The sequence below is a fragment of the Danio rerio genome, chromosome 1 (genome assembly GCF_049306965.1).
Source record: "Danio rerio strain Tuebingen ecotype United States chromosome 1, GRCz12tu, whole genome shotgun sequence".
Taxonomy (NCBI): domain Eukaryota; kingdom Metazoa; phylum Chordata; class Actinopteri; order Cypriniformes; family Danionidae; genus Danio; species Danio rerio.
In genome coordinates, this window is record NC_133176.1 from 9,802,501 (window position 1) to 9,829,884 (window position 27,384).

A 27,384-nucleotide genomic window follows, 5' to 3' on the forward strand; every position below is an offset into this window, starting at 1 on the left:
TTTTCATTCAGGATGTCTCTGTACATTGCTGCATTCATTTTTCCCTCTATCCTGACTAGTCTTCCAGTTCCTGCTGCTGAAAAACATCCCCACAGCATGATGCTGCCACCACCATGCTTCACTGTAGGGATGGTATTAGCCTGGTGATGAGCGGTGCCTGGTTTTCTCCAAACGTAACGCCTGGCATTCACTCCAAATAGTTTAATTTTAGTCTCATCAGACCAGAGAATTTTGTTTCTAATGGTCTGAGAGTCCTTCAGATGCCTTTCGGCAAATTCCAGGCGGGGAGTGGCTTCCGTCTAGCCAATCTACCATACCGTTACCATGCCGTTGTCCTTCTTTAAGGTTCTCCTCTCTCCACAGAAAAACACTGGAGCTCAGACAGAGTCACCATCGGGTTATTGATCGCCTCCCTGACTAAGGCCCTTCTCCCCCAATCACTCAGCTTAGATGGACGGCCAGCTCTAGGAAGAGTCCTAGTGGTTCCAAACATCTTCCACTTACAGATGATGGAGGCCACTGTGCTCAGTGGAACTTTCAGAGCTGCGGAATTTTTTCTGTAACCTTCACCAGCCTTGTGCCCTGAGACAATCTTGTCTCAGAGGTCTACAGAAAATTCCTTTGTCTTCAAGCTTGGTTTGTGCTTTGACATGCACTGTCGACCCTGGGACCTTATATAGACAGGTGTATGCCTTATCAAATCATGTCCAATCAACTGAATTTACCACAGGTGAACAATTAAGCTGCTGAAACATTTTAAGAATGATCAGTGGAAACAGAATGTACCTGAGCTCAATTTAGAGCTTCTCGGCAAAGGCTGTGAAAACTTACGTACATGTGATTTTTCAGGTTTTTTAATTTTTTAATAAATTTGCCACATTTTCAAAAAATCTTTTTTCACATTGTCATTATGGGGTATTTTGTTGAGGAAATAAATGAATTTAATCCATTTAGGAATAAGGCTACAGTATTTTTTTAAGTTGTGAATTTTACTATTATGACAATTGGAATATTACATTATTTCACCTCATGTGTTCAAACCTTCACTAACTGGGAAACTGAATGATAATAAATCACTTCGTCCTCAGAAATAATGTGTAATAAATCACTTCCTGCTCAGACGACACACTCAATAAAACAGCTTGTACACTGTCATGCTTTCTCATGTGACAGCTCTCTGTGGTAATTTAACGAAATCATTTTGATGACAGACTTCATTTTGAGACAGGCGTTAAAGATTTATCTGCTGTTTAGAGCAGTTATCAAATCACATAATGTGTTGAGGCAAAGTCACTTTCAGAGTTTTATTTGGTTGCGCATAAAGAATTTATTTAATAAAAGTGTTTACATTGTGGTTTATATGCACTCATCTTATAAAAAGAATCCTCCCCTGTCATTTTTCATCCATTTAAAAAAAAAAAATATCCCAAAGGAAAGCAAAGAGGGGATATTATGTCTTGAAGTGCATGATGTGTGTCTCATGTAATCTCTTAATCAGTGTTTCAACTGCAAAAGGACGTCAATAAAGCAGCTTGTACACTGTCAGGTTTTCTAGTGTGACCGTTTATGATGGTAATTGAACTAAATCATTTTGATCTGAGTCATTTGACACAGTATATTGTAGATTATCTGCTGGATAGTCCTGTTGTCAATTTTAAATTTTTTGGAGGAAATTTTTTAGTAAATGTTTTGGTAACACCTTATTTGAAGTCACATTTCATTTAATTCAATTCAAGTTTATTTGTATAGCGCTTTTTCACAGTAATTATTAGGGCTGCACAATACATCCTTTCAGCATCGATATCACAGTGTGTGCATCTGCAATAGTCACATCGCAAAGATATGCAATGTTAAGTTGGGATTATAGTTGATTATAATCAATGCAGAGTTTCATTATAATGGTGTTTATTGCCTGAATGCGTCTTTAAAGAGATACTTCGCTCAAAAATCACTTCCTATTTTTATTATTTAGTGGTTTCAAATGTTTTTCTCTTTGGAAACAAATGCCACATCGCGATGTGTATATTTTTATATATATATATATATATATATATATATATATATATATATATATATATATATATATATATATATATATATATATATACACACACACACACATATCACAGAAATACAAAATATCGCAATGTCAGATTTTTTTCAATATCGTGTAGCCCTAATAATTGCTGTTTTAAAGCAGCTTTACAAAAGTTGCACATTATTGAATTACAATCAAAATCATAAAAAATAAGGTTATTAGTTACCATAACTTTAGTAGATAATAACTTTAAGTAAATAACTAGTAACTCATATTTTTTACCAGTTAAAGTAATTCTATTTAAGCACAATTCATGGTATTAACAAACCTTTAACTAGCTCTACTAACGTATTAATGCTTATTAATATTTAGTAAGGTAGAAGTTGGGTTTAGGTTTTGAATAGGATTAGGGATGCAGAATAAGATCATGCTTTATAACTAATAATAAACAATTAATATCTTAATAATAGTCAGGTACATTAACAAGCCAGTAGTTAATAGCAAACATTGTGACTTAAGCTAAAGTGTTACCAAAGTTGTTCACATCTTTTAAAATAAAAATATCCCCCGCAGTTGTTTTCTATCTAACATGTTTTTTGTTTTTTGCAAAAACACTCACAAATGCTCATCAAAACATGCAAATATAACCAGTGATATTATAATGCTGCTGTTGTTGTTGTTGTTGTTGTTGTTGCTCTAGGTGGTTTCTCTTGGGCTGTATGCCGGTCCAGGCTCGTACCTGAAGAGCAGCTGGAATGTTCTGGATGGTTTTCTGGTGTTTGTGTCTATCGTGGATATTCTGGTCTCTCTTGCCTCCTCTGGCGGGAACAGGATTCTGGGCATCTTGCGAGTTCTTCGGCTGCTAAGAACACTCCGACCCTTGAGGTAAGACTTTTATTGAAGCTCTGTGTGGGTGTTTATGAATGTGTTGAAGTACATTAAGTCCTCTTTTGTAGGCTGTTGTAATATTCTTCAAGGGGCTTCTTCCGTGGAGCACAATTGGAATGTTTAGTAGAATGTTGGCACTGCTCTCTTACAGTCCAATGAGTTTGAACTGTGACTGGAGCTCGAGAGACCCAAAATGAATCTAACGTTGTAAACTGTGTGTGGGATATTTGTTTAAAAACAGATTTGCATGGCTGAAATGATTGACTTAAATGTTATGGTTAATAAGCAATAGCTTAAAACATATCAGCGTGTGGCAGAGTTGATAAAACTAATTTTGGAAACACTTTGCATACTTGTTGCGTATGATCCATGTACTAATTACATTTATTTATGATAAAAACAATTACATGTAACTAACCCTAAACCTAACCCGCAGTCTAACCCTAACTACATAGAGTTAATTAATATTCCTTCATCATTATATGAATGTAACAAAGACACTTTAAAATAAAGAGTAACCTTAATTTATTTTTTGTATAAACAATTTTCAGTTTGATCATTTTTATTCTGCGCAAATAAACAAATAAATAACACACAATATTGTGTCTAAAACACAACTCGCTCATTGTTAAGCAGCTGTTTAAAATTATGTTTTTTTTAATGGAAGAACTAGTTCAATAACTAATTTAATAAATGAATAAATAAATTAATACCTCTTACAGTATGTATGGTACACACAAGCCACACTCTGACAGGGCCAGAGTGAGACTCCTTTTCAGCCCCGGAGTTTCAAGCCTTAGACCAGCCCACCTCAGTTCATGACTGACTATATTAAAAAGAAACAGCCCCTTTCACACATACAGACCTTTCCGGAAAATTGCTGGCAATTTTCCGGAAAGGTTGTATGTGTGAACAGGTCCTTTTTGAAAATACCGGTAAATTCGTTCTGGCTATTTTCCGGAAAAAGAAGTTGTAACATTACCAGCAATTTGCCGGTATGCTGCGCTGTGTGAATGCAGATGGAAGATTGCCGTAATAAGCGCGTGCATGTCTAGAACGTGCTGACGTGAAACGTCTGCTTAAGCCAATCACAACAGTCAGACGCATTTACGTCCGCGCGGTTTGTGAGAATAAAAGCCTTTGAATATTTTTCCAGACACATTTAGCTGCTAGAAGATAGTCAGATCACGTTTATATGTTCTTCTTAATGCCAACTGTGTAAATAATCATCGATGAGATGCTTATGATAAGCCGTTGTTTGTTTACCTTCAAGCTTTGCGTGTGCCTGTAAAACAGCCTGTGAGCGCCTGTACACGCACATATTATGAGCATCTCGACATGCGAAAGTGATCCTGCGAAAGTTGTTCACAATATTGATCATCCACAGAGTTTGTAATTTAGTCATATGATTACAAACACAAGCGCAGCCGTTTAAAGCTCATTTGTGGTGAATGATGTCAGAATTTACCGGTATTTTGGAATGGATGTGTGAATGCTCTTTTCCGGAAAATTTCCGTAACGTCCTCGCCTGTGTGAACAGCGCTTTGTTGAATATACCGGTAAAGTCGTTCCGGAAATTTTCCGGATATTTACCGGTATCACTGTGTGAAAGGGGCTAACGTCATTTCCCATTCATTTTCGAATGACACTATCACGTCTTTTTCAAGGAAACAGATGCTTTAGAACTTCAAATGTTTTTCATAAAAATGAGAACATTAAAGGGAAGCTGAATCTCCAACACTATTCTTTAAAACCTTTTTGCTAAATCTATGCTGTTTGTGTTTAATAATGTATATTTTTTTATGTAAAAGACAAAAAACTATAAAAAAAAGCTTTTTAAAACCATATTTCCTATCATATCATCAGGATAATTTCCTGTTAATTTACTCATCCTCAAGTCATCTAAAATCTGATGTGATCCAAAATGGCTGTGAATTATAGCTATATTGTAAGTAATTTCTTTGCAAGACCTCACTGTATTATCAGGAGCCATTGCTATTGATTTTGACTTGTTTGTATGCGTTTATTATCAATCTAAAAAACCTGTCACCACTCCCTGCAATTAAATGAATAACCAAGGACCCTGGATTTAGCAAAATAAAAACCTTATTTAATGTACTACTGAAGAAAAATATGCAGCTATATCTTGAATTACTTGTGGATGAGAAAGTTAACAGGACATTTTCATTTTGGGGTGAACTATACCTTTAAGTACGCATAAGGATTAAGTTGTATATGCAATATAAAAAAAACCCTTCATATTTAATTTGCACTTCAAACCAAAAGTTGAGTCACCCCAGCTCTGACTTTGAACAAGAGAAAACACGTGCACCCACAAAGTTTGTTCTGCCACTGTCCGCGGTGCTGAAATCACATTTAATCTTCTGTCATTGTCAGGAAAACTGTTCCACTAGACACATTTGAACAAAACAGAGCATCTCTCAAACACGGCAATATTGTGCTGAGCTGACTTCTGTTCATTTCAAGGCTAACACCGCAGAACATCTTGCACGTCAGCGTGTTGTGCAACGCTGAGCCCTTTTATTAACAGCTTCTTTCTAGTTCAGTGCGCCTGCATTGAGCTCAGATACTGTTGCAACACTGAATATGTGTGTGTGTGTATGTGTGTGTCTTATCAGGGTCATAAGCAGAGCTCCTGGACTGAAGCTGGTTGTTGAAACATTGATCACGTCTCTCAGACCTATTGGGAATATTGTGTTGATCTGTTGTGCTTTCTTCATTGTCTTTGGCATTCTGGGAGTTCAGGTACGCATAAACCCGAGTCTAAAACATTGCTTAGTGACATTCATTAATGTTTATGCAGATCAGATCAATTGTTAGCATTGTAATTAGCAGTTTATTTGCATTGCTGCTGTCTAAATGTAAGCTGTTGTTCATTTTTCAGCTCTTTAAGGGGAAGTTTTATCATTGTGAAGGCTTTGACACTAGAAATATCACCAATAAATCAGAGTGCCTGCAGGCTAAATACAAATGGATCCGTCGGAAGTACAACTTTGATAACCTGGGTCAGGTAGGACACACTCACAAAAACACACACACATACACATAGACTTTAACAGGGTATTCATAAAGATTGAATTATGTGCACTGGAGGCATTACTAGCATATTTTATTAAACAATCAACCTTCTCATTTGCCCTTTTTTCCAAAGCGTTCAAGCAGCCCTTTATGTTTGAGATTCAGGTCACACAAGCACATTTCATCAAGATGACAGGGATCTGCTGGACATGCTTTCTCATTCCTATTGTTGCATATGTGATGTCTGGGCAGCTTTAATGCCCTGGTGTAATTTCTTCACATTAGCATCTAACATATGGTTCATTTTTAAGTAATTTGAATATCTGTCATGCTCTGACAGGCCATAATAAATGCTCATTTTTATTGGTTCACAGGGTACACAGTAATTGTTTTAGTGACAGTAACACACACATATACTGTATATATATATATATATATATATATATATATATATATATATATATATATATATGTGTGTGTGTGTGTGTGTGGTACCTAAGGAAATAAGAGTCCACTTGATAGTTTTTTTGATAGTTTTTGGATTTACTGAATTTATTAGATATGGCCTTAAGTAAAATGTTAACGTTTGTTTCATTCTATAAGGGTGTGATATAATTTTTTCAATTGTTAAAAAAAGACAATTGGTCAGAATAACAAATGCTTTTATTTGTTTTGATTGAAAGTGATGATGATTATTCATCAACATAGGCTCATTCTGAAATGTCGCCCTATATACATTTCTTGAGATCGCAAATTATGTAGTCAGAAGTACATATGGCTGCATTTGGTCTTTAAAGCGAGCTCTATAGGGCGGTACTATGCCGTTCCTTTTTGCGTTTACGAGCTGACCGCTTACCTCCGTATAGACTGCTTTCCTGCTGTTACCAGTTTATTCAGTAGATCGCCATGTACATTGGCAGACTGGAGTTGAAGAGAGAAGTTGATCACGATGGCGGGGTTTGAGTCCGGTGATGAACAGTTCCAGAAAGTAATACAAAAACAGTAGCCAAACAATAAAATAAACAAACAAATAATAGACTGTGAATGTGGTAAAATCTGAAAACGTGGTAAATATCAGACGAGGGGTTTTCTTTATTGCTTTATAAGACTGTCGGTTGGGTTTAGGGAAGTGAGTGGGCGGGTCAATCGGTGCTTTTGAAAACACTAGCGGTTGGGTTTAGGGAAGGGTGTGAATGGGCGGTTCGGTCAGTCAGTAAGTCAGTCAGTCGAAAGCCACCTCTGGTGGATTTACGCAAGAAGAGCAGACCCGTATAGCACTAGCAAGAGAAACTTGAGATCTTTTAGAATGAGCCTGGGTTGTGATTCATTATGTTTATTCTACGAAATAAAGATTTCTTAATTCTTCTGAAGGTAGAATACTGGGACTGTTGTATAAAAATTTGTATAAATGTCTGAAAACATGTTGTCTTTTTTATTTCATGAAAACAATGTTTCAGATGACTCATTTTTATTTTAAATTAATAAAAAATTGTCTGTAGTTTGCAGAATAAAGATAAATGGATGGATGGATGGATGGATATCAACATAGATAGATAGATAGATAGATAGATAGATAGATAGATAGATAGATAGATAGATAGATAGATAGATAGATAGATAGATGGATGGATGGATGGATGGATGGATGGATGGATGGATGGATGGATGGATGGATGGATGGATGGATGGATGGATGGATGGATGGACGGACGGATTGACGGACGAACGGACGGATAGATAGATAGATAGATAGATAGATAGATAGATAGATAGATAGATAGATAGATAGATAGATAGATAGATAGATAGATAGATAGATAGATAGATAGATGGATGGATGGATGGATGGATGGATGGATGGATGGATGGATGGACGGACGGATTGACGGACGGATTGACGGACAGACGGACAGATAGATAGATAGATAGATAGATAGATAGATAGATAGATAGATAGATAGATAGATAGATAGATAGATAGATGGATGGATGGATGGATGGATGGATGGATGGATGGATGGATGGATGGATGGATGGATGGATGGATGGATGGATGGATGGATGGATGGATGGATGGATGGATAGATAGGCAGGCAGGCAGACAGACAGACAGACAGACAGACAGACAGACGTATGGATGGATGGATGGATGGATGGATGCACGGACAGATGGATGCATATCTAGATAGATATATGTAGGGATGGATGCATGGATGCTTCCTCCACAAATCCTGCCACCCCTCAGTTTACTTAACAATCACCCCCAATCCCCAACTCCCCCCCACCACCATTCTTAATTCACTTACCGATCACTCCCAGCCAAACCACCCCTTTACCCCATCAATTATATATTTTTTATTTTTGCTGAATAGTGTCACTCAGTTAAGCAACAGCGTTTATCTCACCTTGTCTTCAACGCTTTACAGACGTTGATACTGTTGACAGTGTCATAGTAATATTCTCTTGCTCACATTAATCCATTTTATCAATGTTTCGCAGGCGCTGATGTCGTTATTCGTCCTATCATCTAAAGACGGCTGGGTCAACATCATGTACGATGGATTAGATGCCGTAGCTGTGGACCAACAGGTGTGTTTGTGTGCATGTGTGTGTGTGTGCCAGTTCTTCAGATAACTATACTCGATGCGAAAACACTTACACCACACTCTGAATCTGTCTGTTATAACTAAAGGAAACACAGGCACAGGAGTGTTTACCTTTTTTTTTTTTCCTTCCCAGAAGCTCAAGTGACACAATCACAAAAGGCAGAAGCAGGTTTTTAGGTAAAGCGAGCGTGTGATTAATTCAGCTCTGAAACTGAAGGAATAGGAGAGAGAGATAAAAATACAGTGGAGGACACCAAAATGAGCAGCTTGAGGAGGAGAGACAGAACATTCATCATTTAAATCCACTGAGAGATCTTATATACTCTCTCTTTCTCTCTCCCTCTCTCACGGACAATAACCGTCTCAACACTACTGGTTTATATAGTGTCCTTTACACCGTCCCATCTTTTTGTGCAGTGACAAATAGCAATTGTGTTGAATATACAATAAGAGCAGCACAGTTTCCATTACATTATGCACTTTCTTCCTGTCACATTTTCTGAAATTGCTTTCTTGCAGATGGCCTCTCGCCACTTTCTATTTCTCCCAAATGTTTTGCTCTTTTAAACTTTATAAGTAATGCAACTTGCAGCTTTCAACTTTCAACAAAGTTGCCTTCACATTATGATGTGAAAATGTTTTACTATCACTTATATATAACATCAGCTCATTCTGAAAGCGTAGCCCTATATACTGTACATTTCTGGAGATCGCAAATTATGTAGCCAGAAGTACGTATGGCTGCATTTCTTCTTTTAAGCGAACGCTACAGGGCGATATGACGCCATTCCTTTTCACGTTTACCAGTTGATCGCTTACCTCTGTATGAACGGCTTTCCCGCTGTTACCAGTTTGTTCAGTAGCTCAACGTGTAGTCAGCAGACTATGATGATGGGGTTGGAGTCCAGCAAAGAGCAGTTTCAGAAAGCAGGTAAGACAAAAACAGAAGCCAAAAACAGGGTGAGAATGTGGTAAAATCTGAAAACGTGGTAAAAATTATGCAAGGGCTTTTCTTTTTCTGGATTGCTTTTTAAAACACTGTCGGTTGGGTTTAGGTAAGGCGGGTGGGCTGATCAGTCAGTGCTTTTGAAAACACTATTGGTTAGAGAGTGGGTCAGTCGATCAGTCTTTACGCAAGAACAACATACCCTAATGGCACTCACGAGAGAAATTTGAGATCTCAAAAAGCATACACAATGACCTCTGGTGGATTCATTAAACATGTGCAAAAAATGTACCTCCTTGGATATATTTGGTGCTCTCCAGAAATGTATATAGGGGTACGTTTTCAGAATGAGCCTGGGTTGCACTTTTGTACTGTTCCAAAATAAAATTATTAATTTCTTTTTAAAAGAAAAATTGTAAAGGCATGCAATTGGGATATAACAGATTTACAAAATGTTACAAATTTTAATAAATGCTGTTCTTTTGAACTTTTGGCGTTAAAGAGTTCTTTCACATCATAGTTTCTCCTAAAGAGATGGACTCCTGTCATGCCTTTAATAGCGAGTCATATTGTTATGATTAAGGTCACTCCTTACTTTTTCCAGTTTGCCTTATTGTCCCATTTTTTCTTTTGTATTATATCTTTCTTTCCTCTTTTATGTGTCCTAAGGATGTTTTTTTGTTCTCTACATGTATTTACAATCATAAAGGTAGCTAGAAATTAATGGACTATCATGCAAACAAATACAATTTTGCACTGTATTTTACTTTATGCAATATTGTATTCTTAACTTAAAATTAAAATAAGTAAAAAAAAAAAAACATTAGTTTCTACAAAAATGCTAAATTAGCAAATTATTCATTCATTATCTCATTTAATTTTTGGCTTAGTACCGTTGATAATCGCCATAGTGGAATGAACCGCCAACTTATCCAGCACCTGTTTTATGCAGCGGATTCGCTTCCAGCTGCAACCCATCATTGGGAAATACCCATACACTCTCATTCACACACATTCACACACATGCACTATGCACTTTACACAATTTAGCATGTCTAAATTGGGTAAGTAAATTCTTAGGTGTACCTAATAAATGTATAAGTATATTTCAGTATTTAACAACAAAAAATAAAGTCAGTACAACAAATATATATATATATATATATATATATATATATATATATATATATATATATATATATATATATATATATATATATATATATATATATATAATCCTTATTTCCTTTCACTCTTTCTTGTTCACTCAACTTTTGAAAACATCAGCTGCACTGACCTACAATAATTTGTCAGTAATACAAAAAAAGACATTTATTTGGGTTAACAGATTATTAGTTTTCTGGAGAGGTGAATTACTCTGTTAAAAAACATTTGGAGAACATTTTTGTTTGCAGAACTAGAATACCTGAAGTTGAGTGAACAAAAAATCATAATCCTTATTTCCTTTTATTTTGTTTCGCATGCTCAACTTTTTTAAAACATTCGTTGCACTGACCTAAAATATCTGAAGTTGAGTGAACAAAAAAATGGTACTGGTGGAAATTGGTACATTATAAAAAATAATACGTTATCATAACAAACAAACATAGTTTGATTGAAAATAAAACTAAACCAGAGATAAATTTTAACAAAACATTTATTAGACACAGAATTAGAAACAAGACAGCAGTTAAAACAACAATAGCTAAGACAAGGATCAAAACATGGCAGGACAAAAGGGGAAAATGCTTTGTAATGCTTCACATGTAAAGCATGCATTACTGTTTGTTTGTTTTTTTCAATTAAACTTTGTTTATTTGTTCTGATAATGTATTTTTTCTTTGTACCAATTTTACAAATGAGTTTTTTTGTTCACTCAACTTCAGACATTTTAGGTCAGTGCAACTGATATTTTTAAAAGTTGAGTACACATCAGCACCAATGGTGTAGTGATTAGTGCGTCGACACATGTCACATGGTGTTCACGGCAAACAGATTTCAATTCCCGCCTTGAGGTCCTATGCTAATTCTTTCCTGTCTATACTATCTACTGTCCTATCAATGAAAAGTGAAAAAATTATAATAAAAAATGTTGAGTACATGAGAAAAAACAAAAAGAAATAAGGATTGTTTTTTTTTCACACATTTTTAGGCATTCCAGTTCTACAGACACAAAACTTAAAAAGTTTTGTTACAGAGTAATTCAATCTGTTAACTCAACTAAATGTTTTTTGTATTACTGACTAATCATTTTAGGTCAGTGCAGCTGATGTTTTCAAATTTGAGTGAACAAGAAAAAGCAAAAGCAAATAAGGATTATGTTTACTGTTGTTGTACTGACTTAACATTTTTTACTGTGATTTTCTTCCCTTCAGCTTTTGGGAGCATCTAATAATACTTTTTTCAGCAGACATCTACATCATTTAAATGTGACATTTTCTTTTAATTTTAAAAATATAAATTCTCACCAATTTGGCACATGGCATAAGAGTTAACACTAAAGAAACTGAATCCTGAAAGTTCAAGCATCAAGCCTTTGAAGAGAGGCTTTTAAAGAGAAAGCAGACAGTTGTTTTTGTTTATTCAATTAAAATGTACATAAATTTAATGTACAAAAGTCAGATCGTTTCCAATTACCTGAATTAGGGGGGTGGCTCAGTGATTAGCACTGTCGCCTCACAACAAGAAGGTCACTGGTTCAAGGCCAGTTGGCATTTCTGTGTGGAGTTTGCATGTTCTCCCTGTGTTGGTGTGAGTTTCTGGGTTAATTTAATAAGCTAAAATTGTCTGTAGTGTATGAGTGTGTATGGGTGTTTCCTAATACTGGATTGCGCCTGGAAGGGCATCTGCTGTGTAATATATATTCTGGAATAGTTGAAATACACTGAAATACAGACTAAGCCGAAGGGACTAAGCTGGACTATGGAAAATGAATGAAGGAATGACCTGAATTAGTGAGATTAAACAATATGTAGAATTATTGTAATATAACTAAATAAATGTTGAGCATTTCTACAAAGTAATACTAGGGCATTTATATACAATTCTAATGTAGTAATTTGATTAATATGCTTATTTCATATGTGATTATAGTAATTGCATGCACTACACAATATTCGATGGCTCATTGAAAAAGATGTACACATGATGATTTTTTAATTGATCTCTATTTTTATTTCTTCTGTTTTTGTAGCCCATACGCAATCATAATCCCTGGATGCTTCTGTACTTCATCTCCTTCCTGCTGATCGTCAGCTTCTTTGTGCTGAACATGTTTGTTGGCGTGGTGGTGGAGAACTTCCACAAGTGTAGACAAGATCAGGAGGAAGAGGAAGCCAGACGGAGAGAGGAGAAAAGACAGAAGCGCATGGAGAAGAAACGCAGGAGTGAGTGTGCTTTTTTTTTGCATGAATAACAACATAATAAATTTTGAGCCGACACTGAAAGCGAAATGTATTTCGGGACATTTTTCTTACTTTTTTCTGGCATTTTAATATTCACTGGAGCAGAGGGCAACAGCATATTTTGTGCATATCACTGCCGGTTGCCATAAAAGTAGCATGGGACAAACAGGATTTATTATTTGTATCTTTATTGCATCACACAAAGTTGGCACAGCACGGTTTAATTGCTGTCATGTATGCTTAGCTTGAGGAATTGACAATTAGTAGTGATTTCCAGAGCTCGTGTTCTTCAAAAGCCCCTTTGACTTTACTTGGCTTCAAAACCACATAACCAGCGTTTAATTAGACTAGAGACACATAATTATAAGTCAGAGTAAAACCATTTACTCCTGTCTCAAATCCCACTTTAATCCTGTGCTTTGCTCATAATTAACAAACACCTTTATTTACAAGTACTAGTCAGGTAACACAAAAACATTCATTCATTTATTTTCCTTCAGCTTAGTCTCTTATTTATCAGGGGATGCCACAGCGGAATGAACTGACAACTATTGCGGAATATGTTTTTAAGTGGCGGATGCCCATCCAGTCGCAACCAACTACTGGGAAACACACTCATTCACACACATACCCTATGGCCAGGTGTACCTAGTGGCCGGTGAATGTAAATGGCGCTGTAAATGTAAATACGGTAATTTTGATTTACAGTAAGTTACTAGCGATCTTCTGCCAGTATGTTACTATAGATTCTACAGGAAACTGTTAACAGTGTGTACCTGAAGTGCATTAGTTATCTCCAGGCCTCACTGTCTCTCTCAGAAAGCCTCTCTCAAAGACACCTTGAGCCGTCTTGAGCGGTGATGGATGTGCGGGGACGCTTGGCTGGACATTTATAACGTCCCTCAGATGACTCGACTGTTTGCTAACTGTGACATACACACACACTCAAACAGTGCTACGTTAGCGATTTGCAGGCCAGACCAAAAAACTGGGTCAGTGTGCTTATGTTTGACAGGAACAACAAAGTAGCCTATACAGTACTCTAACTGCACACTTCCTGCCCTTGAGTTATTTCGACGGAAACACAGCAAGTCCTGAGAATATTAGCATACACTGAAAACGCTAGGTTTCACACAATTGACTTCCTTCAACATGAAGCATTAAGTTAAATTCAACACAGGCTCATTCTGAAAACGTAGCCCTATATACGTTTCTGAAGATTGCGAATTATGTAGCCAGAAGTACATATGACTGGAATTAGTCTTTAAAATGAATGCTACAGGGCAGTATGACGCTGTTCCTTTTCATACTTACCAGCTGACCACTTACCTTCATATGAACAGCTTTTCCACTTTTATTATTTTCTCCGGTAACTCGACACGTACGTTGGCGAACTTGAGATGCAGATAGGAGTTGACCGCGACGATGGGGTTTGAGTCCTTTGAACAGTTCCAGAAAGCGGGTAAGACAAAAACAAAAGTGAAAAAAATGAAATAAACAAGTAAATAACAGGGTGAGAATGTGGTCAGATCTGAAAATGTGTTTCTGTACATTTAAACCGAAAGCGGCGAGAGCATCAAGGTTGCCGGAAATCATTCATTTTCAATGGGAGCTGGTGGCAATAAGCGGCGAGGCGCAGTATGGCGCATCTTCGCCGAGGAGAGTTGAAATCAAGTTAACTTAATGTTTATGAGCTATGACCAGGGCCAGAGCAAGCTGAACTGCCGCTCAAGGCAAAGGACGGTCACGCCGCCCTCAACCCTAAAGTGGAAGCGGGGCGTGGGGGGAGGGGGGGTGTTGAGGGAGCTGTCGCGGATGCCGTCCTCTCTATTCTGCCGCCCTAGACACGGATATATTGCGAGAGGTGAGGGTAGTGTCGGGGATGCCGCCCTCTGTATTCTGCCGCCCTAGATGCAGATAAAACTAAGGGCGCGAGAAGTGAGGGTAGTGTCGGGGACGCCGCCCTCTCTATTCTGCCGCCCTAGGCAGCCTTAGAAGGTCACTGAGTCGCCTCTATGGACGCGCCGGCCCTGGCTATGACGTGGTTCGGCTGCAAGCAATCGGAATGTTGAAGCCCACCGCTTGAGAGGAGTCCAGAGAACACAGAGAACACAAGGGTTTGATTATTGCGGTCGCCGGATTTCCAATTATTTGCAGTGTTTTCTTACAGGAACATACATTTAAAAAGTTAGTGCATGGCGAGTTACTGATGTGCAATAATGTTTTTTTTTTTTTTTCCTAAAGTGGGAATCTCATACGACAATATATAACAGTTGCAGCTTCAGAATATTTCAGACATATGGACATATGGATAATTAAGTGAAGCAAAGCCACAACACATGCAACTTGATCCTCCATTGTTAAATGAATTTGATCAAAAGTGTGCAACATTTTCATGCTAATAAAGCATGTTTTATGCGGGAATGTAACCGATATGATATGCTGCAACGGCCCCTTTAAGTACGAGATCAATGTCGTGAATTTTGACGCTCTCGCCGCACAGTTAAAAATCAGGCGAGGGCTTTTACTTTTCTTGATTGCTTTTCAAAACAATGTGGTTGGGTTTACGTACGTTAATGGGTGGGCGGGTTAATCTGTGCTTTTTCAAATACTATTGGTTGGATTTAGGGAAGGGTGGGAACATCGGTCGGTTGGTTAATCAGTCAGTAAGTCAGTCGACAGCAGCCTCTGATGGATTTACGTGGGAACAGCCGTCACGAATGGCACTTGCGAAAGTAATTTGAGATCTGAAAAAGCGTACACAGCGGCCCTTGGTGAATTCTCGAAAACAAAACTGCCAAAAAGTAGCTCCTGTGATGTATTTTGCTCTCTTCAGAAATGTATATAGCGGTACATAATCAGAATGAGCCTGGGTTGGTTAAATTATTAGCTTTTACAAATTTAAGTGGATTGAACAACACAGGCTCATTGTGGATACGTACCTCTGTCTACATTTCTGGAGAGCGCAAATTATGTATCCAGAGGAACATCTGGCTGTATTATATCTTTAAAACGATTGCTACGGGGCGTTACGATGCCTCAGATGGCTTCTGTTCCTTTTTACACTACCAGCAGTTTTCCCAGTGGCTTGCCAAATACATCAGCGGACTTGGAACGTGGAGCCGAGTTGATCATGATGACAGGGTTTGAGTCCAGCAAAAGAGCCTTCTTCTTCTTCTTTTTTCTAGTGACACTATGGTCCTTGTAGAGCCTTGGCCTCTACAACCACTCCCCTCCAGCCTCCCGATCCAATGCTCAATAACTCCAAGCACACACACCTACATAGATTTTCTTCTATGTCATTTAACTACCTCTTCCATGGCCTGCCAGGATGTCTCCTTCCTTCCGGCTTTAGCTTGTACACGTTCCTAACAGCTTTGCTCAGGCAATCTCTCTAAGTGGCCCAGCCATCTTAACTGGTTCCTCTTTATTTCTGTGACCGGGCTTGGCTCACCATACAGGTCTGCCACTTCTGCATTAGTCTTTTCCAGTCATTCATCAAAAGAGCGGTTCTAGAAAGCAGCTAAAACAAAAGCAAAACAATTAAATAAATAAATAAAAAATCACGCAGCTGCAACGTTTTTTTCTTTTTCTAGGTTACTTTTGAAAATGCTATCGGTTGAGAATGGTGAGGGGAAGTGAGTAGGTCGGTCAGTCAGTCAGTCGACAGTAAGCTGGCCTGGTTGGCTGAAGTGTAAATTGCGCCCTCTGGTGGATTTATGCAAGAAGAGGTCACACAAGAGAAATTTGAGAGCTACACAGTGGCTTCTACTGGATTTGCAAAAACAAAAACTGCAATCAGCCACACCGCCGGTTACGCTTTTCGCTGTCCCCAGAAATGTAGACCTGGGTACTTATCCGCAATGAGCCTGGGTTGGGATTGAACATAAAACAATTAAGTTGTCCCAAAAAAACCTAATCAATTGTATTGTTTCAGCTCATTTTAAATAAGCAGTTTGAACAAACAATCATCATTTTTTGAGTGTGTCTGATTCAAAGGCGTTTTTACAGTTTTTATGCGTAAAATGTTTGCCGAGGACGTTCAGAGTGTGTGTGTACCTGAATGACCTGGATATTTCCTGGTGGAGTTGTTCTATTGTTCTCTCTCTGTGTGTTTTCTGTCTTTCAGAGGCCCTGCAGAGACCGTACTATGCAGACTACTCTCCAACACGCCTCTATATTCACACACTCTGCACCAGTCATTATCTGGACCTCTTCATCACCATCATCATCGCCATTAATGTACTCACAATGTCAATGGAGCACTACAGACAGCCCAAGGTTTGTTGGATCTCTCTCTCTCCCATTCACACACACTTGTACAACTATCTTTATGGGGACTTCCCATAGACATAATGATTCTTATATCGTAAAAACTGTATATTAAATTCCCTGAACCCAGTGTTTCTCAACCATGTTCCTGGAGGAGCACCAGCTCTGCACATTTCCGTGTCTTCTTAACCATACACAACTGGTTTCTATCATCAGCTCATTAGCAGAGACTTGAAAGACCTTTAATAGGTGTGACAGACAAAGAAACACTGCCTTAACCCATAGGTGTCAAACTCAGCTCCTGAAGCACAGCAGCTCTGCACAGTTAAGTTCCAACCCTAATTAAATACACTTGATCAAACTAATCCTTACTAGTCCTTCAGGCTTGTTTGAAACATACAGGTACTGTTAGTGTGTTGAAGCAGGGTTGAAACTAACAGAAATCATTGTGCATTTTTATTTTCTTATGTGTAAAAAAAAATGTAAATGTGTGAATTATAAGAACTTTTCCTTGTGGGGACTAAAAACTTTTCTCACAAGGTCAACATGTACGGATATTGCTATATTTGTTGGGACATTTGGTACCCACAATGTTAGTAATAGAAGGTCTACACTTGCATACATACAAACCTCTGCAGGCCAATGACACTAGCAATAGGTTTGATTGCAATGAATGCCAATGGTATATTAGAGTTTTTATTTAAGTCAACACATTATGACATATCAGTGCAGATGTAGTGCCTGTAATGTCTTGCATTGATGCATTTTAATGTAGATGTTAGTATGTTATTATTTTTGTAAGTATTTTCTGCTTTCTGTTATTCTGTTGTGTGTTTTATTCATTCTTATAATTTTTTAGAGACAGTCTTATTTTTAAAATATAATTATAAACTATCAAAAGCATTGTAAATTATTGCTTAATTATTCATTTTCTGACATTTCACAATTTAATGTCTTCAAAATTCCTAACAACAAATACAGTAAATTATCAGTTTTATTTATTATCAGTTTTCTGTTTAATCTTACAATAAAAAATAATACATATGCATATCTTTTAGATTTGAATGGAATAAAAACATTTACTTAAATAAAAAAAAAAAATATATATATATATATATATATATATATATATATATATATATATATATATATATATATATATATATATATATATATATTATAATTCTGTTAAAATTAAAACCATTAAATTAGTTTTATTTACATTTTTTATGATACATTTTTATGCATTTTATGTTAAACAAAAAGAAAATTTGTTTTGAAATGACACTGACACAATAACACCTGAATCATACAAAAATATATAATTTTAAGATCAGTGTTTAATAATCCAGGTCTCTGACTGTGTGTGTCTGTGTTTCTCAGTATCTGGATGAAGGTCTGAAGTACTGCAACTATTTCTTCACACTGGTCTTTGTGATCGAGGCAGCACTCAAACTGGTTGCCTTTGGCTTCAGGAGGTTTTTCAAAGAGAGGTAAGGCGCCATCTTGTGGACATTATGGAGAAATGCAGCATTTTTCCCTGACAGTAAGTTGATTAATACCTTTTTGTTTTTTTACAATTCAGCACATGGAGATAAAAGCTGTCACTCTGTTGTGCCATATGGCATTACAGATTGCTCATCATAACTAATTGCATTAATATACAGTACAGTTTCTAGTGTTGGGAAAAGCAACAACTACAAGTATTATATTACATTCATATTGGGTGTTCAGGGTGTTCAGGTCAAGAAAAGAGTTGTGTTAAGTAGACCTGTGAACCTACACTAGTCTCACTGTTCAGTTCGGTTACGATTATTATGCCATCGATTCGGTTCAATTCGATATTTCGGTGCATCACGGTGCATTGGCGGTGCTATTCATACACAGTTTTATATTTTCTTCACAGCAGCATTTCTTGTATTAAAATGTATGAATATATGTATATTTATATATTATTTGTAATTCAATTTTGTCGTTTAATACAAACAGTCAGATAAATAAACTGTAACTTTAAACAAAACGAGCATTAAGCAAATAATATAAACAAATATAAATATCCAGCTCACTTTCTGATCCTTGTCTAGTTCTCTTACACCTCTTTTATTGGTCACACCCTCAACAAAAACGGTTGCGACTGGCTCTTGTGCGCTGCGCTCTTCACAGATGAGTGACACTGATAAGCAGCAGGCGGCAGCGGCAATCACAGCTGATGTATGATAGACACGGCGGAGAAAACTCTGCAGACACGCGCTCGTTTCTTTATCCAGAAGTAACGCTGTAAAACAGCTGAGAGGAGAAGAAAAGCCACGCCAGCAGGTCAAATGGGCCACTGTGTGTTTGTGTTTGTGTGTGTGTGTGTGTGTGTGTGTGTGTGTGTGTGTATGAGAGAGCGAGAGAAAGAGAAAGAGAGAGAGAGAAATGGAGTACTTTCATTCTCTCAATCTCAGTGAAATAGGAGCTTTTGTTGTATATGTCAGTGAAAGACTGATCCAGCAAACACACACAGTAAAATTGTGCACAGTTTATGAGTTTTAAGTAGTTACAGTGTTGTAAATACTCGCGATCGCCTCCCTCGCAACAGAGCGCATATGAGGTAAATGACGTCAGTAATAACCGGTTATGATTATTATTGAACCGATACCGAATTGTCCGCGTCTGCATCGCGGTGCACCGAAGAAACGATTAATTTTGACACCCCTAGTGTTAAGGCGCATTGTTGGCACGTTGCTATTTTGAGGAAATAAAATAGACTGCTCAATAGACCAGCTGAAAGCAGGTCTGAAATCCAGTGCAGAGCGCGTTACTTACTAAAATATTTTTTTTAATATTATTTTCTACATAAATGTAAAAACCACTTCCTCCATGCCTTCTTCATCACATCTAAATATAGAAACGATTTGCAAAGAAATCATCAGTCCAAGGCAAATTTAAAAGCCTTTATTAACATGGCTATTATTTAATAATTTTTTAAATTATAGCCATATTAGTAAATCGTTTTTAAATTTTTCACATACTTTCCGACTGCCTTGGACTGATGATTTTGTTGTTTGTCTTTTTAAATTCCTTATGCAAAGAGCACCAACACATTAACCACCCCAAAACCCTTTTTGTCTGATTTTGGGTTTATATAAAATGTTTTGCATTTGCAATCTGAATCAAACAATATATGCAAATGTGCTTTAGCATCAAAAATATTTTACAGCTTTCTTTTTCTTTCTTTTTCTTTCTTTTTATTGATGCTGGTTTACATTTACAAGTGGTCTGATCTGAAAGTAAGGACTGATGGTATCTGTGATGCAACCAATGACTGTAAAAAATATGGACGATGCGACAGCCCTTTTTCCCATTGAACGCCTTGAGGGCAAAACGCCTGCTTGACGGGCACAAACTGTCGCAAAAGACTGCTGAAATTGGAGCCTTGACATGCGCAGAAGGACTGTCTGATGGAGCCAGAGGAGGAGCCGCGAAAATGAGCGGAGTCTAGCTTCCAACCAAACGCTTTATGTAAAATCAACCACGCCCCCCGAACTTCTCAGCATGTGTTTGCTGTCATATTAACACAGATGGATGTAATAACGTTAACAAATATGAGGGTTTTATATATTCAATCGCACCAGCTCCGGACCGCAGCGCATAACCTACTCGCGGCGTCGCGGGCTGATTCCGGCTCGCATGCGGCAGCGCCGGCTCGCTCGGCCGCCGCATCTGGCTCGATTGACTCGGGCTGGAATCGGGTAGTGAGTCAATCACGATGACACGCCCAGCATTAAATTACTGCTAAAAACAAACTGTTTACAAAAATGAAGATCTGCACCTATTTCAGCACAATAACCAGTGCCTTAATCGACCAGAACCATCTTTCGGGACATTTTATTGTAAGTGTAATATTTTTTTTTATTTGGGCTCAAGTCTCCTTCATTAACACGGAGGAGACGGGCTTTATGACTTGTACTGCAGCCAGCCCCCAGGGGGCGATCTAACGGCCGAGACCTTCACTCAAACGCAGGCTTGCGGCACACTTGGATGCAACACTATCAGTGTCAAGCTCATCGAAATGAGCCTCAGTGAATCTATGAAACCTCCTAAAGATTGTTGCACGCAAATACTTCAAACATGTCTGTCACTTATTGAAAGCCTGTCACTCTGTCAGCATCTCACACTATACAGACACAAAAAAACTTGCGACCATGTTCTAATATCCTATCAACTCGCTATTTGAAGTGCCTATCATAAAGAAAGGTCACATGGTGTCATGAATAATAATGAAACAAGGCCTCCTCATAGGATAAGGCCATGTAGACTCATGAATAGTAATGAGACACTGCTGTGACATCATGTGAGGGTGAAAAATAGCCAGAAAGGTGCCTAAATTAAAAGCTTTTCTCTTTTTAAATGAAAAATATTAGGTGCTAACGTTGTTCCATCTTCAGTGCGCCTTTAAGCTTGCAAAGAACAGTATTTGTCTTTATCTAATTCTGTCTTTTTCTGTCAGGTGGAATCAGTTAGACTTGGCCATTGTTCTTCTCTCCATCATGGGCATCACGCTTGAGGAAATTGACCTGAATGCTTCTCTACCCATCAACCCGACCATCATCCGCATCATGAGGGTGCTGCGGATCGCCAGAGGTAATAAATACATGACCCTGAAGATGGGGAAATACTGCAGGATATAAGATGTGTCAAGACAGCAAAGAGGGTTTCAGTTTTCCTAGCACCTCTTATTGTAAGGGTAAATTTACAGATGGTTTATTCATTTTATTTAGTTTGAAGTCAGTGAGATAAACAGCGCTCAGCGTTATTGAGTACACCTCATTTTGAAAATGATTATTTTTATCCATGTCTTAGTCAATATAGATCATATTTTTGGTGCATTTAAACAAAACATATATATATATATATATATATATATATATATATATATATATATATATATATATATATATATATATATATATATATAATATTCACTAACATATTTAGTAATGAAACGATAATATATTTAAAATCAAACTAAATAGTGCAAAAAGAAAAATGACAAACTACAAAATTTGATAGATTTTATTCCTCATGATTTTTTTTAAATTGCTCTATTTTTCCATAACCTATTCATTTAGGTGTACTCATTTTTGGACTGTTATCTTAAGTTATTTTGTTAGCTCTAGATTTGTCTTTGGTACTGACTAATCTAATGTATATGCACAATATAATATTGTAAAGCTTCCTAAAGGAAATATTTATTTGAAAGAGAGATCTATGAGGGGTGTACTCGTATATGCTAGGCAGTCTCTTTTATTCGTTTGTTATAAATAAATCATTCTAATTCACAAGGATGCATTGATCAAAAGTGACAGTAAATATATTTAAAATGCTACAAAAGTAGTTTTTAAGGAAATGTATATATTTTTTTTTTCATTACAAAAAAGAGGTGTAATAGTCTCCTTTTAAAAGCCTTTAGTTACTATGAGATTTGTGGTATGAATTTTCCTTTCAGTGTTGAAGCTCTTGAAGATGGCCACAGGAATGAGAGCACTTCTGGATACAGTAGTTCAAGCTTTACCGCAGGTCAGCATTTCTTATGTTTTGTGTAACACATTGTTGGGTAAACTACTTCAAAAAAGTCATTAACTACTAATTACATTATTAAAATTGTATTTACTTATTTAATTACATTGTCTGAAAAGTAACTTAATTACTCTAAGTAGTACTAAGGAATTAAGTTACTTGACTCAGTAGTTCTTAAAGTCCATAAAATCTTTTTTTTTTTATTAAACTTTTAATAATTAAAATTTGAGCTAAACAGAACCTTTAATTTTATTCAAAAGTGAACATTGTATGAATCAACACAAAACATATCAAAGTAATAACACTATAGTTCATACATACCATATACTATAAACAATTTCTGACTTATTTTTTAAGCATGTTCAGTCTCCTGATGAATGTAACCTTTTTTATTTGAAAAATAGTGATATATATTTAACTAAAGCGACGCAGTTGCGCAGTAGGTAGTGCTGTCGCCTCACAGCAAGAAGGTCGCTGGTTCGAGCCTCTGCATTTCTGTGTGGAGTTTGCATGTTTTCCCTGCGTTCGCGTGGGTTTCCTTCGGGTGCTCCGGTTTCCCCCAAAGTCCAAATACATGCGGTACAGGTGAATTGGGTAGGCTAAATTGTCCGTAGTGTATGAGTGTGTGTGTGGATGTTTCCCAGAGATGGGTTGCGGCTGGAAGGGCACCCGCTACGTAAAAGAACGTGCTGGAAAAGTTGGCAGTTCATTCCGCTGTGGTGACCCCGGATTAATAAAGGGACTAAGCTAAAAAGAAATTGAATGAATTAATATTTTGCTAAATATATTACAATAACAAAAAAATACAGTATATTTCCTCTAAATGCAAGGGTTGAATTTCTTTACTGTATTTAAGAGTAATCCATTATGTTAATTTTACAAGTGGAACGTAATCTAAATACAGTAACTAGTTACTTTGTACTTTTTTACTCCCTAAACTAGGGGTCACCAACATGAGTTGCCCGTGGGCCTGTTATAAAATTAGCTTACCATAGCACCACATACCAGTAAGCTGCATTTAATATTTTTGTAGCTATTCTTTTTTAATCACACTTGCATTGGTTGATATTTATCTGTTTTCATTAACATGATCAGTGTCTTCACATTTAATTATTAATAACATATAATTAAAAGTAAATTGAGCAAATTTGTTATTAGGAAGTGTGTATCAAACTGGTAGCCCTTTACATTAAACGATACCCAAGAAGTAGCTCTCAGTTTTCAAAAGGTTGGTGACCCCTGCCCTAAACTGACTGTATAGTATATGACTTGAGATGATATAAACAAGACTTTATTCTGCTGTCGTTCTCTGTGCAGGTTGGTAATCTGGGTCTGCTCTTTATGCTGCTGTTCTTCATCTATGCGGCACTGGGAGTCGAACTCTTCGGCAAACTTGGTAGGACTTTACTTTTCTTTTATTATACACTACATTTCAAAACTTTTTGATCAAGAAGATTTTAAATAATATTTAGGTTCCTCTGATGGCAAAGCTGGGGGCTCTGTTTAACACAATACAGAAAATGTGAACCGATCCAGTAAAAAAGCTAAATGATTATGTGGAATGTCTGATAATTTGCTACACTTTTAAATACTTCAAAAGTAGCACTGTACACCTCAAATTTAACCAAATCTGCAATGTAAACTACTGTATTACTCTGAAAACACAAAAGGCCATTTAACTATAAAGTCGGCATTGTTCTTGCATATTCTGGCTTTGTTTAATACACACATACACATCAAGCACACATAACGCTCATGGTTTTTACATTGTCTCCTGTATCACTATATATAAGCAGATCATTTCCATCAGGAATCAGAGCTAAACCATCACCAGCATTTTGGTGTATAATGTGAGAGAAACTGTTGTCTGTGTACACAAAGAAACTCAAGTAATTATGGCAGAAGTATAGACGAACATTTTTACGGTAGCATTTTTCAAAGTAATACAAAATAATAATTAAAGCTGCATTTTACACAGTTACACAATTGTTCTTTGTTGTTTTTTTTTTTTTTTAGGAATAGGACAGAACTTGCGAAAAAACTAATTTTCATAATTAGATATTAGTTTTTGGACTTTTATTTAAACATACAGTTGAAGTCCCCTTTAGCCCCCCTTTAAATATTTTTTTCTTTTTTAAATATTTCTCAAATTATGTTTAACAGAGCAAGGAAATTTTCACACTATGTCTGATAATATTTTTTCTTCTGGAAAAAGTCTTATTTGTTTTATTTCGGCTAGAATAAAAGCAGTTTTTAATTTTTTTAAAAGTCATTTTAAGGACAAAATTATTAGCCCCTTTAAGCTATTTTTTCCAGATTGTCTACAGAACAAACCATCGCTATACAATAACTTGCCTAATTACCCTAACCTCCCTAGTCGACCTAATTAACCTGGTTAAGCTTTTAAAATCACTTTAAGCTGTATAGAAGTGTCTTGATAAATATCTAGTCAAATATTATTTACTGTCATCATGACAAAGATAAAATCAATCAGTTATTAGAAATGAGTTATTAAAACTATTATAGTTAGAAATGTGTTGACAAAATCTTCTCTCTATTAAACAGAAATTGGGGGAAAAAATAAACAGGGGGGTAATAATTCAGGGGGGCTAATAATTCAGGGGGGCTAATAATTCTGACTTTAACTGTATATAAAATAAAGTGCAGAATATATATTTATTTAAAACAGTGCGGTAATTAAATGAAACATTTTAGAAAAACTCAAATGGATTTTATAGGCATTAAATAAATTTAATGCATTTTTACATCAATATATAAGTGCTTTATATTGTATAGTGTAGTTATTTTTTGCGCAGTGTTTTGAGATATGAATTATTAAATTCATTAACTTTGATTCAGATTGCACTGAGGAGAACCCCTGTGAGGGTTTGAGCAGACATGCCACATTTCAGAACTTCGGCATGGCTTTCCTTACTCTCTTCCGTGTTTCCACCGGAGACAACTGGAACGGCATCATGAAGGTATTTGCCAAATTGTGACATCACTCATCCTGCATCTTACAAATTAGACCAACACAGGCTTATTGTAAATATGTGCCCCTGTCTACATTTCTGGACACTGCAAATGATGTAGCCAAAGGTATGTCTGGCTGCATTTCATCTTTCAAACGAATGCTACGGCATAGTATGATGCCACATTCAGATTCTGTTCATTTTAGCTCTACCAGCTGACCATTTTCCTCTGTATGAACGGCTTTTCTGGTGCTACCAGTTTGCCCAGTAGCTCGCTCCATACATCTTCAGACTTGGAATGCACAGCAGAGTTGACCACGACGATGGGGTTCAAATCAGGCAAAGAACAGTTCCAGAAACAAGGTAAAACAAAAGCAAAAAATAAATAGATACAAACAACAGACTGAAAACGTGGTGAAGTCACAGCTTTTCTTTTACTAAATTGATTTTGAAAACACTATCGGTTGGGTTTAGGGAAGGGGGTGGGTGGATCAGTCATGGGTCAGCCATTCAGTCCACAGCAAGCTGGCCTCGTCGGCTGAAGTGTATTTTGCGCTTGGATTTGCAAAAACAAAAACTCCAAGCAAACGTACCTAAGGTTACGTATTTCACTGTCCCTAGAAATGTAGACCTGGGTAAGTATTCGCAATAAGCCTGGGTTGATTAAGAATGTTTTATCCAAGCTCTTAAAGGGATAGTTCACCCAAAAAGTAAACCTCTACCATCATTTACTTATTGTTCACTTGTTCAAAACCTATTTAAGTATCTTTCTTCTGTTAAAAACAAAAGAAGATACTGTGAAAAATGATAGAAAACTCATTGTCTTCCATTGTATTTTTTTTCCTACTATGGAAGACAGTTAGTGCCATCAACCATCACTCTTTAAAATACCTTCTTTTGTTTTCAACAGAAGGCAGATATTTAAATGGGTGTTGAATGAGCGGACAATGAGTAAATGATTGCAGATATTTCATTTTTGGGTGAACTATGCAAAACACGGCTCATGGGGAAAACGTACCCCTGCATACAATTTTTGAGAGTGTGAATTATGTAGCCTGAGCTATGTATGGCTGCATTTAGTCTTTAAAACGAATGCTACCGGGCGGTATCATGCCGCAGATGGCTTCTGTTTCTTTTCATGCTACCACATGACCTCTTACCTCCGTGTGGATGACTTCTCAGCTGTTACCATTTTGCCCAGTAGCTCACCATGTATGTTGGCAGACTTGAGACGCAGAGAAGAGTTGACCACAATTATGGAGTTCGAGTCTGGCAAAGAATAATTCCAGAAAGCAGGTAAAATAAAAGCAAAAAAGTCGGTCGGTCAGTCAGTCAGTCGACAGCGGCCTCTGGTGGATTTATGCGAGAACAGCAGGCGCGAATGAAAATTTGAGATCTAAAAAAGCGTACACAGCAGCCTCTGGTGGATTCGTGAAAAACAAAAACTGGGAAAAGCATACCTCCTGGGAAGTATTTCACGATATCCAGAAATGTTTATAGGGGTACATATCAATAATAAGCCTGGGTTGGAACTATCCCTTTAAGAGCTAAGATTAAACATCAATATTCAACAGAAGAAAGAAACTCTTAAAGGTTAAAACCACATGAGGTAGAGTTAATGAAATGTTTTGGGTGAACTGAGAATTTAAGCTAAATT

At 36.9% G+C, this 27,384-nt stretch overlaps 1 protein-coding gene across 3 annotated transcripts in view; it reads left to right on the forward strand.

The window, feature by feature from the left end:
* The window catches only part of cacna1hb (calcium channel, voltage-dependent, T type, alpha 1H subunit b), a 184,943-nt gene that overhangs the window by 149,145 nt on the left and 8,414 nt on the right, over window positions 1-27,384 (forward strand). For all 3 annotated transcript variants that reach the window (XM_073949346.1, XM_021475941.3, XM_073949345.1), the window contains exons 21-31: window positions 2,739-2,923; window positions 5,566-5,692; window positions 5,832-5,957; window positions 8,465-8,554; window positions 12,711-12,903; window positions 17,051-17,202; window positions 18,577-18,686; window positions 21,686-21,819; window positions 22,685-22,755; window positions 24,073-24,151; window positions 25,615-25,736. In XM_073949346.1, the coding sequence (XP_073805447.1) occupies window positions 2,739-2,923; window positions 5,566-5,692; window positions 5,832-5,957; window positions 8,465-8,554; window positions 12,711-12,903; window positions 17,051-17,202; window positions 18,577-18,686; window positions 21,686-21,819; window positions 22,685-22,755; window positions 24,073-24,151; window positions 25,615-25,736 (1,389 nt within the window). The remainder of the gene's footprint in view (window positions 1-2,738; window positions 2,924-5,565; window positions 5,693-5,831; window positions 5,958-8,464; window positions 8,555-12,710; window positions 12,904-17,050; window positions 17,203-18,576; window positions 18,687-21,685; window positions 21,820-22,684; window positions 22,756-24,072; window positions 24,152-25,614; window positions 25,737-27,384) is intronic.